The sequence below is a fragment of the Anabas testudineus genome, chromosome 8 (genome assembly GCF_900324465.2).
Source record: "Anabas testudineus chromosome 8, fAnaTes1.2, whole genome shotgun sequence".
In the NCBI taxonomy this organism is placed as follows: Eukaryota; Metazoa; Chordata; class Actinopteri; order Anabantiformes; family Anabantidae; genus Anabas; species Anabas testudineus.
The window spans coordinates 15,337,177-15,350,954 of record NC_046617.1 but is presented as its reverse complement, the minus strand read 5'-3'; the positions used below and the strand labels follow the sequence as shown (position 1 = coordinate 15,350,954).

The following is a 13,778-nucleotide window of genomic DNA, read 5'->3' as shown; positions in this document are numbered from 1 at the left end:
CAAATTTCAGCAGAAGTGTGTCCCATCCTTGTTGCTGTAGTTGCCGGGTACTTGAGGTCGGGCATGCTCCTCCAACATCGGCTGCAAAGTGCTGTACAACCGCTGAATGCTGTGACTAACATGAAATTATAGGGGCATGTGACAAAGACGAGTTTTTAAATTGCATTTCTGCTGAGCTGGTAAGGCGTAAATTGAGAGAGGGCGCGTAGAAAACCCGAAGGAGAGACGAGCGCGGTCCGTCCGTTTTGCCCTACAAAGGCGCCGGGAGTTTGACAGCGGCAGGCCTGGAGCTAGGTGAGGTGCTGGAAGCGGACGATATCCAGAGGACTTCATGAGACAATAAAGGCTGTGTTTTCTGTAGAGGGAAGCAAGCCTAAACATGAGAAAAGACGTGAGGATACTACTCGTCGGGGAACGTAAGTGGCAAATGTCCTCAATTAGGCATATCAATGTTTTATGGGTTAGCTAAAATGCTAGCGAGGGAGCTAATGCTACTGCTAACAGATTCACTCACTGGATCACACTTTGTAGCTTGTACAAGTGTGATTATATGTGCAGAGAGGGGCTGTGATGTTCAGCGGGATAGTTTGAAAGAGAGTCATAACACTGACCAAGGTATCCAAAATAATAAATGTTTGGTTTGGTGTCTGTCTGATGCTAATAGTTAACTATGATAGCTGCTACACCAGTGTTTGAATTGGCTGTCATGTCTTGATACTCGGTCTGCTAACGTTGCTTTTCATAATCAGACATAATCCGAAGACGTAGCTGAGTGCTTCAAACTGCATTTTAACTAATGCAATTATATCAGTTTAACCAGGTCCATCGGCTGGGCAGTTCATGAAAAACAATATGGGTATTTATTGTTGTGGGACATGGTTAAACTTCACAATACCCCACTTTAAATTACATTTATTATGCAGTGTGATATAAAATATTACTAGAATTAACCTGAGGGCTGCAGAAAACCTCGACTGTTTTCAAGGTGAATAAGAAAAGTGTGTGTGTGTGTGTACTATAAAATAAATACTATATTTATTTTAGTTGTGCCTATACAGGATGACCTACATTGCCACATTAGGTGAGTTGGCACTGACAGGTCCAATATTCAGCCAAAATCCTACGTGCCAACTTGAGTGTTGTGCACTTCAGTAGAGGCGAGTTTGTGGGGTTACTTTGCTATCTTTAGACACTGAAAGGCAAGTGTTAGTGCAAAATAGAGTTGAAGTTAGTGTTGTTGTTTTATATTGATTAAATTGATGACCGTTTTTTCAGTTTGTTTTGTCCATCATACGTTGTCAGAGCTGTCTGCCCAGCAGTTCAGAGACCAAATGAGTTAAATTTGTAATAGTATAAAACAGAGTCTACGAAAGTGTACATTTCATGAGGTGCAAAATGTAGTATTTTTTGATTTAGTGGTATATTACTAGTGGACCCTGACAATATTTTAGGCAGTTATTGAAATAAAATTGTATTTTGTAGATGTAGGGCATCTCCCAATGCAAAAACAATCTTAGGATGTTGTAGGGATAATGCACTTATTAAATATTAAAAAGACAAATGTGTGCAGTGTTTCTGCTCTTTGTGTTAGTGCTCTATTTGGTGCTGGAATTTATTGGGTGCTTGTTTGAGAACCATGGTATTTGGCTGCATCTCTGAAACCTCGTGGGGTCTAAACTGGTCCTATCAGTTTCCTGTCATGTAACACATTGTTTTTCCTATGCCTGTACAGCCAAAGTGGGGAAGACATCACTGATTATGTCGCTAGTCAGTGAAGAGTTTCCTGATGAGGTATGTACCAACTGGCAGTGATAACTTCAGAGTAGAAATCCTTGTGGTTGCATTTTAGTATAAACACATATCTCGATTGTGTATTTAAATTGGAATTTAAGTGTAGATTTTGCTGATAGTTGTTTAGAGATGTTGAAGTCATACAATAGCACGTGAACAAATCTGGAACATATAATAATACATTGTAATTGAGTCTTGTGAGTTTGTAACGTCATTGTCCTCCTTATCTTCTTCCAGGTTCCTCTTCGGGCTGAGGAGATCACCATCCCAGCTGATGTCACCCCAGAGAGGGTGCCCACACACATTGTGGACTACTCAGGTAAACACATTGATACCATGACAGATAAAAACAAGTCCAGTATTTAAGGATTATACCTAGTGCAATTAATAGGAATAAATGCTGTTGGTAACGGTAAGAGTTGATAACACGTGAATGACTGATTTTTATTTATTTTATTTTTTTTTATCATTTAGAAGCAGAACAATCAGATGAGCAGCTGTATCAAGAAATATCAAAGGTTGGCTTGATATGATTCTTATTTTCATTTGGTCTTGCAATATATTTCAAATGTGCATGAAAATCTAATACTAATATTTGTCTTTGTAGGCAAACGTTATCTGTATAGTTTATTCAGTCAACAACAAGAAGTCCATTGAAAAGGTGAGGATGGATTCTGTCTGTGTTGTGCACCGCTAATCAAATATATAACCAGACACCGCATATGCCTGTCATCTTAACAGGGGCCAGCTCTGGTGTTTGATGTTGTGCTTTCTTCCTCTAGGTGACAAGTCACTGGATTCCTCTCATAAATGACAGAACAGACAAGGATAGCAGGTGTGTTCATGGCACTTTTGTAGATGTGAGTGTATGGGTTATGTAAGCTAGACTGATGATGCAGTGTCTGTAAGCTTATTAAGCCATTCCTTTTGCTATGCAGCTGCTAAACCACCTTTTACTTGGTGACCATGGAGGTCACATATTACCCTGACTTGATGGCAAGCATGTTTCTCTCTGGGTTCTGGTTGTACTTTAATTTTTAGTGCATAAAGGTTTCACCATCTCTGTGGTTGTGACACACTACTTGAAATGTTTAGCCTATAACATTGTTCTGGCCTTAAAGATAGACACATACTGTGGAATATTGTATTGTATTGTAATAATTGTCCCAGCTCTACAGTGTAGTAATAAATTCCTTTACTGAATGCCAGGGTACCATTGATCCTTGTGGGAAACAAGTCTGACTTGGTGGAGCACAGCAGCATGGAGACCATCCTACCAATCATGAATCAATTCCAGGATATCGAGACGTGTGTAGAGGTGAGAGATCAATGCAAACACACTCACTACTTATGAATCCATACAGGCAGGGCTTAAGTCCCACTTTTAAACTCCCACGGTTAAACGTCGGAGTGATGAAGCATTTCAGAGCGATGAAGTTGCAAATGAACAGCTGACTGAAAATCTATTTGTTTCTAATCTGTTTGAGTGAGGCTGGCTGTGTGCAGAACAGAGCTGTCCGGGGCAGCTAGTGGACTGACGTCCAGCTCTTGACTCCACTTACACTCTGAGTCATTAATGGATTTATATTACTGAACCCTGTGCAACCCTGCCAAGACTGCTAACTGATGGATTCCAAGTGTGTTGAGACCTGCGCCATGGAGAAAGTTGGCCACTGTCTGCATTACTATTTAATTTAAATACATCCCTGTCACATGAGATGACTGTCATGCCTTCCTCAGCTGGATTGGTTACAAGGTTAAAAGAGGAAGTCGAGAAGGACGTGAGGGAAGGCACATAAACATTGGAGATAGTTTCAGACAGTGACACCAACATTTTGCTGTAGACTCAACCAGGCCCAGCGTTTGTTTTATGTCTTCTCTAAAATGTTTTAGATATAAGTATAAGTGACATTACCACTTTTACTTTAGCCTCACACACACACACGTCCCCTCTGTTTTCTCAGTGCTCTGCAAAAAACTTGAAGAACATCTCCGAACTGTTCTACTACGCCCAGAAAGCTGTTCTACACCCGACAGGACCTCTGTACTGCCCTGAGGAGAAGGAGGTGAGGTCTATACAACTTGTCATAGCAGAAGAGAACATGTGTTGTAACATTCATGATGGCACTTTATGTGCCCTATCGAAAAATTCTCTGTGGAGAGACTTATTTTGAAATACTGCCCATGAACTTTAACCAAGATTGCACCAATTAAAAAGATACAAAATGAAATGATTGATATTCATGCCCAGTAACAACTTGCTAAAGCAGGTTGGTTATTGGAGGTATGGTGACCAACCTACATTAATTGCAGGTTGATTTAAATCATTATGTAAGTACACATATCCATCTGAAAATATTTATATATGTTTTTTCTGTATTACAGCTGAAGTCTTCTTGTATCAAGGCTTTAACAAGAATCTTTAAAGTGTCTGACCTGGACAATGACGGCATCCTTAATGACAATGAGTTAAACTTCTTCCAGGTAATGTTTCCCACTCAGTGGTTTCACCATCAGCATAATATTCATTACTGAACAGAATTGTGGAACTTTTAATCACTGGCACAACTGGATTAGTGTCAGTCTTCTTTAAACTGTGTAGTATAATATGAGGCGAAATTGCAGGGCTTGTTTATGACAAATCTTTTCCCCTGTGAACTTATATCTGTATTATGTATCTTGTAGAGAACATGTTTCAATACCCCACTGGCGCCCCAGGCCTTAGAGGATGTAAAGAACGTGGTCAGGAGGAACATGAACGACGGAGTCAAAGACAACGGACTGACACTCAAAGGTCAGACACTCTCTGTTTTCTTGTTTTCAAATTCTTCTTGGTTCTTTTTCACTGTATCCTTCCTCCAGTTCCCTAAAATGTCCTTTCTTTCAAGAAATCAAGAAAAGAAATTAAGAAATCATGTTACTTATTTGAAAGTTTCTTACTAACTTTATCTCTTCTCTTTTGTCACTGACTGTCGATCTCAGGCTTTCTGTTCCTGCACACCCTCTTTATACAGCGAGGTCGTCATGAGACCACGTGGACTGTGCTGAGGAGGTTCGGTTATGACGATGACCTGGAACTCACACAGGAATACCTGTTTCCCATGTGAGTGCATCTCCATGTTATGTTTATGTTTTTAATTTATTTGTTGATTAAAAATGACTTGCTGTGACATAACATTAAATAATTTCATTTCCACCGTGATCCTTTAGGACCTCTAAAGTTTTTGAAAAAACTGTTTATTAATAATGAATTTTCCTATCTTCGTGAATTGTGCAGTAAATAAATGTATTTTATTTTAATATGAAGTATTTGAATGTGGTTTCTGTCGTTTTATTCCAGAATAAAGATTCCCCCAGACTGCACCACAGAGCTTAACCACAATGCTTACCTCTTCCTTCAGAGTGTCTTCGACAAGCATGACAAGGTTAGTGGTCAAATATCTCATGTTTATCTGTTAATATATAGTTTCCTCTTTAAAAAAACATACAGTTATTGTTTTTAATTTTTAAGTTAGTAAAACTAAATTATTCTTAATTGATTAAAAAAAAGTTTTATTGTTTTTCTGTGCTACTTCTCTTGGTGTGATTCAGGACAGAGATTGTGCGCTGTCACCAGAGGAGGTGAAAGACCTCTTCAAAGTATTTCCTTACATGCCCTGGGGTCCAGACGTTAACAACACAGTTTGCACCAATGATCAGGGATGGATCACATACCAGGGATACCTCTCCCAGTGGACGTAAGAGTGGAACATATCTATTAATATACACACAAAGACACGCACACTCGTCTATTTTAATATAATGCAACCTAAATAAATTCACTCCTGGACGTATAGTTTGATTGATCAATTATCAACTTAAAATACTTGCTCATGCTATCAGACTTGTCATGAATTGTGTGTTTCTGTTGTAGGTTAACAACGTATCTAGATGTGCAGCGGAGTTTGGAGTATTTAGGTTACCTGGGATACTCTATCATCTATGAACAGGAGTCTCAGGCAGCTGCCATTACAGGTAAGAGATCATGTGCAGAATTGTAGTTTGATTTTGTAGCAAATGGCTTGTTCTCAAAGGTTCCTGCATGTTCCTATTGCTGTATACTGTATTCTTCTTTTCTCTGTTCTTGCAGTTACACGCAACAAGCGCATTGATCTGCAGAAGAAGCAGACCCAGCGCAGTGTCTTTCGCTGCAACGTCCTAGGGGCCAGGGGCAGTGGAAAGAGTGGTTTCCTTCAAGCTTTCCTGGGCAGAAACTTGCAGGTTAGTGGAATCATGGCTGCGTGGCTGCCTTTTAATTTGGATTGTCCTATCGTACTATGACTTTTTCTTCATGTGTTTGTTCAGATTCAAACAGATTGCTTTAATGTGGGCAACATTTTATATCATATCTCAAATGACAAATTGGTAGTAAGTCATTACCTAGTTTCAGTTTTAATGTAGCTTTCAGTTCAATATTACTGTTCTTTAGGGTTTCAGATTGTTATCAATAGTTATGTGTGTGTGCTAATGAACCTGGTGCTAGTTTGTTATTGATGTGTATTTATTTATTTATTTATTTATTTATTTATTTATTTATTTATTTTTACCAAAGCGACAGAGGCGGATAAGAGAAGATCACAAGTCTTTCTATGCCATCAGCACAACCTATGTTTATGGTCAGGAGAAGTACCTGCTGGTAAGAACAGTTTACTCAGAACAGTGACTGTAACGTTATTTCAGTGTATCTGCATTAGTACGCAGCAAAACATTAAACTGTCAATGTGCACTCTGTTTCTCTCTTTGCTAAAAGCTTCATGAGATGATGCCAGATTTTGACTTCCTGTCAGAGGCAGAGCTAGCTTGTGACGTGGTTTGTCTGGTGTATGACGTCAACAACCCACGTTCTTTTGAATACTGCGCCAAAGTGTATAAGGTATGTAGATGAAAACAGGAAGATGCTTATTAGACTGACAGAAGGTCTGCTTTATAGAGTCTAACTAATTACACTGAATTGTTGGCAGCAATACTTCATAGACAGCAAGACACCATGTGTAGTGATTGCTGCCAAGTCAGACCTGCATGAAGTACGGCAGCACTACAGCCTCTCACCGCACGAGTTCTGCCGTAAGCACAAGCTTCATCCTCCCCAGCCATTCACGTGCAACACAACTGAGGCACTCAACAAAGACATCTACACCAGACTCACCACCATGGCCATGTATCCGTGAGTATTAAACCTCTGACACCTCTGAGTACTGCATCTTTTCCTGTGACTGTATATCAACATTTACCTCATTCCTGGATGCAGTTTAGGCTAAAGGCTAGGATATTTTGCACTTATTACAATGACTATCTCCATCTATTAACTGTGTAATTTATTCATTCAGCTAGAGAAATTAAATGTTGGTCTCTGTAGGTTGGCTTTTGGAATCAACTATCCAGGTCTAGTCTAGGTCTAGTAACTTATGTCTTTGTATGTGTGTTTGTCTGCAAGGTCGATCCTTTGAGTGTCTGAAATTGTCAAAGCTCTCTGATCAGATTAGATTTCAGAGTCGATTAGCACTCAATGGGATGTGCCCACTAAATCTCATATTAGCAGGGCAGAAATTCTGTTGTCTAAATTCTGAATCTATTGGATCTGCTGCAGTCCAGGGCAAGAATGTTTAGTGAGACGTGGGTTTCTGAGTTTAATGACAGCCTGTCTGTCCCAACATGCTTTTTAAATGTTTGTTGTTTAAATATATTATATCAAAGATTTGTGTAAGCTTCACTGCTAGACTAGCAAATAATGTATTTGTTCAATTGCCAAATTACCCTAACTGAGCTGTTATTAATCTGGTCTGAAATGCATATTTTTTCATGACAGTCTATGACTAGTGAATATTTATTAATTAAATTAAGAATGGCTGACTAGCCATAAAATCAAACTGCATATTTCACTTCACTCCAGCAGTAAATGTCTGCTTTCCAGAAGAATTCAACAGGTAGAAGGATATTTTGGTGGTAAAATCTTGTTTACCCTCTTTTAACTTTAACCTCAGAAAGATGATTGCAAATGTTAGCATTAGCATGCTTCGATTCAAGCACAAGAGTTGCAGCAGTGCAGGTTTCGGCTCAGAGGTATTCATGGGATTTTTGTGTCTTTTCCGCAGCCACGCCCGTCTCCGCTGCATGTGCGCCTGCAACAGGTGCACCTATTGCCTGTGTCAGAACCTCCTCAAGTTGGAGCTGCTGCGCAGTATTAAGGCCCAACTCCGCAGGGTCGTTTACAACAGGTTCATACATAAAATAAGCTCTAGTGTTTTAACATAGACTCCTTCTTCCTTTCTGTGTGTCCCATCCTCGAGTTGATGCTCTACAGTGGGTCACAGAGAGACTCCTTTTTCACCCAAGCTCTCAACACTGGTGATAGTGACAGCTCCCTTGTCTTCCTCCTGTGCTGGCTTTGTTCAGGTTTACACAGCATTTCCCCTGCAGGCAAAATATAATATTAAATGTAATTGAAGTAATGCCTTACACCAAAACATTCCATAAACAACCAAGTACTCTATTTGTGGTGTTTAGTAATGACTACTGTGCTGAACTTCCTGCTGTGGTGCTGTACAAATGTCGCATGTAGGGCACTCCTACAGCTGATAGGAATTAGCTCTTTGCCCTGCTGCACGTCAACGGAAGAGCAGTTCATGGTGAAATAGCTTTAAATTAAATCTCCTATATACAAGTGATTGAACTATACTTTTCCCTAAACTGAGTCGAAATCAAATCAGTCTTGTACTTTGAAAAGCACAAACATGTTTTCAATGCACAAAACATCCCAAAGTGGAAAGTTAGGAAAAAAACCCAGTGTCTTAGCTTTACAGTCCTAAGTTTACACTGCTAGAGAGATAGGAAGCAGCCTAGAGGAAACCTGATCAGTCAGTCATATGGTGCAAGCACTGTCCCTCATTACATTAATCACCAAATCAGAATCATCCACAAACGCCAAGGATGACAGTCGGCACTACTTGGATACTGGAAAAATACTGCTACATGTTCAGAATAACAGTGAACTGAGATTATATTTACTTTAGGAATTTGGATATTCCTAAAGCCCATTAGTCATGTTGGTGTCTTGGTCTCTGCTCCAGCCCCACCCAGACCACCTGCTCTCTGTACAGCTTCACACAGCGAAGTGTGACCAAGCTGCATGAAAACTGCATGAAGTTATTTGCTTGTGCATTGTAAATCTAACTATGGCCTGTCTAAGTAAATCAAATAATGTTAAAATTAGAATAAGAAAGCTATTTAATCATGATCAGAATATTTTAAAAGTTGCATATGTTTAAAAAGGATTATACATTTCAGGTGTGAATTTTAAGAAAAACTGACTCATGACTTCCTTTGTGTTTGCTTCCTCCTGTCCTGCAGTGGACATGCAAAGTGTAAACCTCCACTAACAAGCACATTGTTTGCTTGAAACACAACCGATCTCTTTGGTTTGTGCTTCGTTCAAATTGAAAACCTCCTTTAATTCACCATGTTTGATGTGAATTAAAGTATCTTCTTGTCTATGAATTTCTCTATAGCACCAACCTTCACCAATTATGAAAAAGTGTTTGATTTTACTTTTTGTCTGTCTTAAGTTGTCTTCATTGAACATTGAAGTCTGCACAGGAGATCTTATTTTAAAGTGTTACTTCATTACATCACCCTGCATGTGCATAGTAAAGTCACTTGTTTACTCGTTCTCCTGTGGATTTAGACTTTTGTTAGACATTTGTTTAAAATCAAAATACTTTTCTTTCATTGTATTCCATTGATTATTTTGTGCTATACCAATCACCCTATAATTTCATCTGGTTTTTCCCATGTTCTACTTCCTGTCTTTTTTCTGTCTGTGTTTTTTTTTTCTTCCACTCTATAGGTGTTCATACACATGCTGTTGGCTGCCCCTCTTCCTCTTTCTCTTGCATGTGTTTACATTCTGCTAATGCTCCTGCTGTTTTATGTTGCATGGCTCACCAGTTCCTCTGAGTAACCAAAGACACGTCTCAGTCCTGAGAAAAAATATTGCCATCTACTGGCCGTTGGGAATTGGGTTCTCGTCTGTCCATCTCTACAGTAAAGAGAGCTTGGTGTTGAAAAGAATATAATATAATGGGAGAGATTCAGATGTTTATGGTGTTTGATTTAATCGGTAGTATGTGGTGTGTTAAAAGTGACCTGGACGTCTAGGTGGCTCTATATGGACTGAGGCAGAGCTTCATACTGTTGCATCCAGCACTAACACATTGTGTTGATGCCTTTTTAATCTCTAATACTACTAATAGCACGACAATAAACAGGCTGGCTGTGCCAGGGCAAGGGGCCGACACACCACATTGAATGTCCTACATATTTTCTGAATAGTTGTTTGTATGAGATTAAGTTGTTTTAGTTTTAAATGGAATTAAATCAGTTGACATTGTAAGCGGAGTCTTCTTACGTACTCTCTAGTGACTTGTTTTGCTTTGCACTAAATTACCAGAAAATATGTCATAAGTATGTGACAGCTGCCAAAATATGTAAAATCTACAAGGAAGTTTTCATTAGAAGAAAAAATGGGAACTGAGCCGAATCGAAGTGGACATGTACTATACTGTATTTCCAAAGAAACACTTGACAGTTGCAAGAAACGGATTTATTATTACCCACCGACAAAGAATTTCATACCATGTGGTGTGTACAGTCTATGTAGGTGGTGTGTGTGTGTGTGTGTGTGTATGTGTGTGTGTGTGGCTTTTCATTGTTTGAAGTGTATTTTTGTGATATTTGACCAGGAATGGTTCAGTCATGGTTAAGTTTGTGCTGAAAAGTTTCTGTGACTGGGTAGAGCTGGGTGGTAATGATCAAACTGGACATTCACAGATTCTATTTTCTATTAACACTTGAAAAAACTGAATATTTCATCCAATCTAGTCCAAGAATTATTAGAAGGGTGATGCTGAAAGAACTGAAACACCCCATATACACTGCCCATCCCAAAAAAGGTCTCACACTCTAATATTTCGTGGGACTGCCTTTAGCTTTGATTACAGCACACATCTATCTTGACTTTGTTTCAGTAAGCTTCTGCAATATCACAACATTTATTCCCATCCAGAGTTATTATTCTTTGGACACATAACGTTGCTGAACCTAGACCTGACCAACTGCAGCAACCCCAGATCGTAGCACTGCCCCCACAGGCTTGTACAGTAGACACTAGACACTAGTTTCACTTCTCCTGCCTCTCTTCTTACCCTGATGCTTCCATCACTCTGGAACAGGGTAAATCTGGACTCATCAGACCACATGACCTTCTTCCATTGGGCAATTCTTAAGCCACTTTTAGTAGTTTCATCAATCCACACAAATGTTTTCTAAGGAGATAATAATTTGATGCTTCTCAAAAAGATTAACATCTTTTTCTACAACCACAGGATGTCTCCTGAAATGGTTGTTTAAGAAATGAGAAGCTACTGACTCAGTTAGGGTTAAATAACTTGTTGCCAGCTGAAAAATAATCATGGATGCAGCAATTATTCAATGTGAGGCTTGTACCTATTTGCTTAGTTAAATCCAGGTTTTTTTTTTTTTTTTTTTTTGGATGGGCAGCGTATGAACATTTGGCTCTAGAGCACATTCAGTTTTATTTAGACTATTTTCTGCCATTTTCAGCGTATAGAAAAAACAAACAAACAAAAACAAATAGTTGCAGTATTCAAGTGTCACCCAGCTCTGTCTGTTGTGTTGGGTTGTGTGAGCATACTTGGGCCACTGTGTACATGTGGAAGTGCTGGACTGGGTGAAGGTTGTGAGGGGAAGGGCTTATCTGCTGTCAGAGAAGGATTTCGGCCTGATGTAGCAGGTGTCGGTCTCCAGCGTGGAGGGGTCCGTCTTTATGGAGGCCACTATTTCCCCCACACAGGTAAAGGCAGGATGTGATACATGTGGATGGATGGGCACGTGCTCTTCATTACATGTCTGGTAATGTCTGTTATTAATGTTGATATTCATTGCCTTAAGGGTTAATTTTGATTTAAAGGCAGCTTGTGGTAGCACAGATAACCTTAGAGCACATTATTTTACTTTTCTGACGTTTTCAGCGCACAAAGGTTTTAGTGTATGTGTTGAATTTAACTGTAGACCAGTGAGTGCGGTGCCCTGATGAGCTGCTGGGATGATTGAATTTAGCTAAATCACTGTTGAAGCCATGGACCAACATATAACACTAGGATTTAACTCCTGTTAAACTAGCATTGATTATAGTTTGCATAGCTCCCCAGTGTTTGTGTTTCTCTCTAGGTCAGCTTGAATTGCTTTTGCTAGGTTAGATGTTACCTTAACTCTACAGAGCCCGGGAGGTGTCATGGAGGAAAAACCGTTGAGACAGAGATATATGGATATGCAGTTCTTTAGCTTTGGCTGCCAACCACATTATTTGTTAGAAACCCGTTTTCATCTTATAATATTAAAGTTCATCTTATAATATTAAATCGGGAGCTTTAATTATTTCCAACCATCAATTTCCTATTTTTATCCTTGGCATCTCCTGAGTTCCACAAAATTCCAGTGATCATTATTTATATTTTAGTTTTCTGCCTACTTGCGCAAAGTAAAAGGTAAAAAAGCTGCTGCTTCTCATAACTTCTCAATGTCTTTTCTTCTTTTTGTCCAGCTACTTTATAGTTTTGTTCTGTTGCCCAACCAAAAAACAAAACCAAATTCTAAGAGAGAGCATGGTTTCATATCTATGGTTCTGATTCAGGAAGTATTTTGTGGGGAGACCACATGACTTTGTTTTGTCATTTGGTAATTCCCACTGTGCTTTTACAAATTGTGTTGGATTTTTTTTTTTTTTACGCCCTGTCTTGTCTCTGGCTTCCTCTTGCAGGCACATGGCTCAGGCGGACCTGAAAAACTCAACTTTCTGGCTGAGAGCGAGTGTGGGTGCCACAGTGATTGCCGTGCTGGGCTTTGCCATGTACAGAGCACTTCTCAAACAGCGGTGATCTGACAGCTACTTCCTCCCTCTGTCTCTCTGTTGACTCTGTTCTCTCCTCTTACCTGAAAGACTAAAACAAACAAAAAAAAAAAAACAACTGACCAACCAACAAGGTGCATTGCCCAAAATCCATCTCATCCTGTTCCCACAGTGCAACATGGCAAGAATCTAATGGTGAAAACAATAGGTACATTTTATATACATTTAAAAATAAAGTTTTTTGTTTATTGGCCAAAGGGAACTGTTATATTTGAAACATTACTTTCTCTTCCTCAGTCAATTTGTAAACACAAACATTCTGTTGCTCTACTCTAGTCCAGATCGGACACTAGTAGTCACCAGATGTTTTTCAGCTGATCTCAGGTCAGTATTATTAGTTAGATGGTTGCAGACCAGAGAGAGGCAGCCACAAAGGGACTGAATCTGTTCATAGATGTGTATATGCAGTATATTATGTATGTATTCCTCAAGAATTTTAGGACCGGCCTGTAGACGTCACCTCAAGCCAGAAGCAACAGTGCTACATTTAACACTAGAAAGGTCATGGGTATCATGCTCTTGTTTATTTTGTGTGTTAATTTATTAACCTGTTTCTTGTATGTTTTGAGTGCATGATACGGATGGAGAGATTTACATTTTCCATGTATTTTTGTATTTAGTATTGTCAAAATGGTCCTCGAGGTGTATCATTTATGACTACCTGCTTTTATTTTTATTTTTCTGGTTTTCAAATGGAGCTTTGTCCTTCATATTATATTTTTATGACGTTAGAGCCATTGTAGAGCAAGAGATAATGCTATTGACAGCCATGCAACGCACATCTCTCACCTTAAAACTATAAAAGTGTTTCTTCTCATTCTTCTCTTTACCAGGATTTACAATAAGGAACTGTATGTTTTGGGGCAGCCATATGCGTGTTAATGGGTGAAATGAAAATAAAAGGGTTTTAAATATCTGTAATAAATTACATTTACACCCACTGATGCCATTGTGTTTGCGTGTG

At 39.1% G+C, this 13,778-nt stretch overlaps 1 protein-coding gene across 3 annotated transcripts; it reads left to right on the top strand.

Annotated features, from left to right (window-relative positions):
* Positions 1-27: 27 nt before the first annotated feature.
* Positions 28-13,758, top strand: rhot1a (ras homolog family member T1a). 3 transcript variants are annotated; one of them, XM_026345372.1, is made up of 20 exons: positions 28-416; positions 1,733-1,791; positions 2,029-2,110; positions 2,266-2,309; positions 2,399-2,452; positions 2,574-2,626; positions 3,001-3,109; positions 3,756-3,857; positions 4,177-4,275; positions 4,477-4,585; positions 4,774-4,894; positions 5,132-5,216; positions 5,383-5,528; positions 5,705-5,805; positions 5,921-6,051; positions 6,383-6,466; positions 6,581-6,703; positions 6,792-6,994; positions 7,923-8,045; positions 12,665-13,758. In XM_026345372.1, the coding sequence occupies exons 1-20, from the start codon at positions 380-382 to the stop codon at positions 12,780-12,782; spliced, it is 1,983 nt and encodes a 660-aa protein (XP_026201157.1). In that variant the 5' UTR covers positions 28-379; the 3' UTR covers positions 12,783-13,758. The 3 variants fall into 3 exon arrangements, with proteins under 3 accessions (XP_026201157.1, XP_026201166.1, XP_026201174.1); XM_026345381.1 differs by lacking the exon at positions 12,665-13,758 and adding an exon at positions 9,674-10,942; XM_026345389.1 differs by lacking the exon at positions 7,923-8,045.
* Positions 13,759-13,778: the final 20 nt, after the last annotated feature.

Excerpts from the sequence above, each read along its gene's own strand:
- rhot1a (XM_026345372.1), top strand. The coding sequence starts at position 380 with ATGAGAAAAGACGTGAGGATACTACTCGTCGGGGAAC. Across the intron at positions 4,895-5,131 it reads CAGGAATACCTGTTTCCCAT|AATAAAGATTCCCCCAGACT; the intron begins GTGAGTGCATCT and ends GTTTTATTCCAG. Across the intron at positions 5,217-5,382 it reads TCTTCGACAAGCATGACAAG|GACAGAGATTGTGCGCTGTC; the intron begins GTTAGTGGTCAA and ends GGTGTGATTCAG.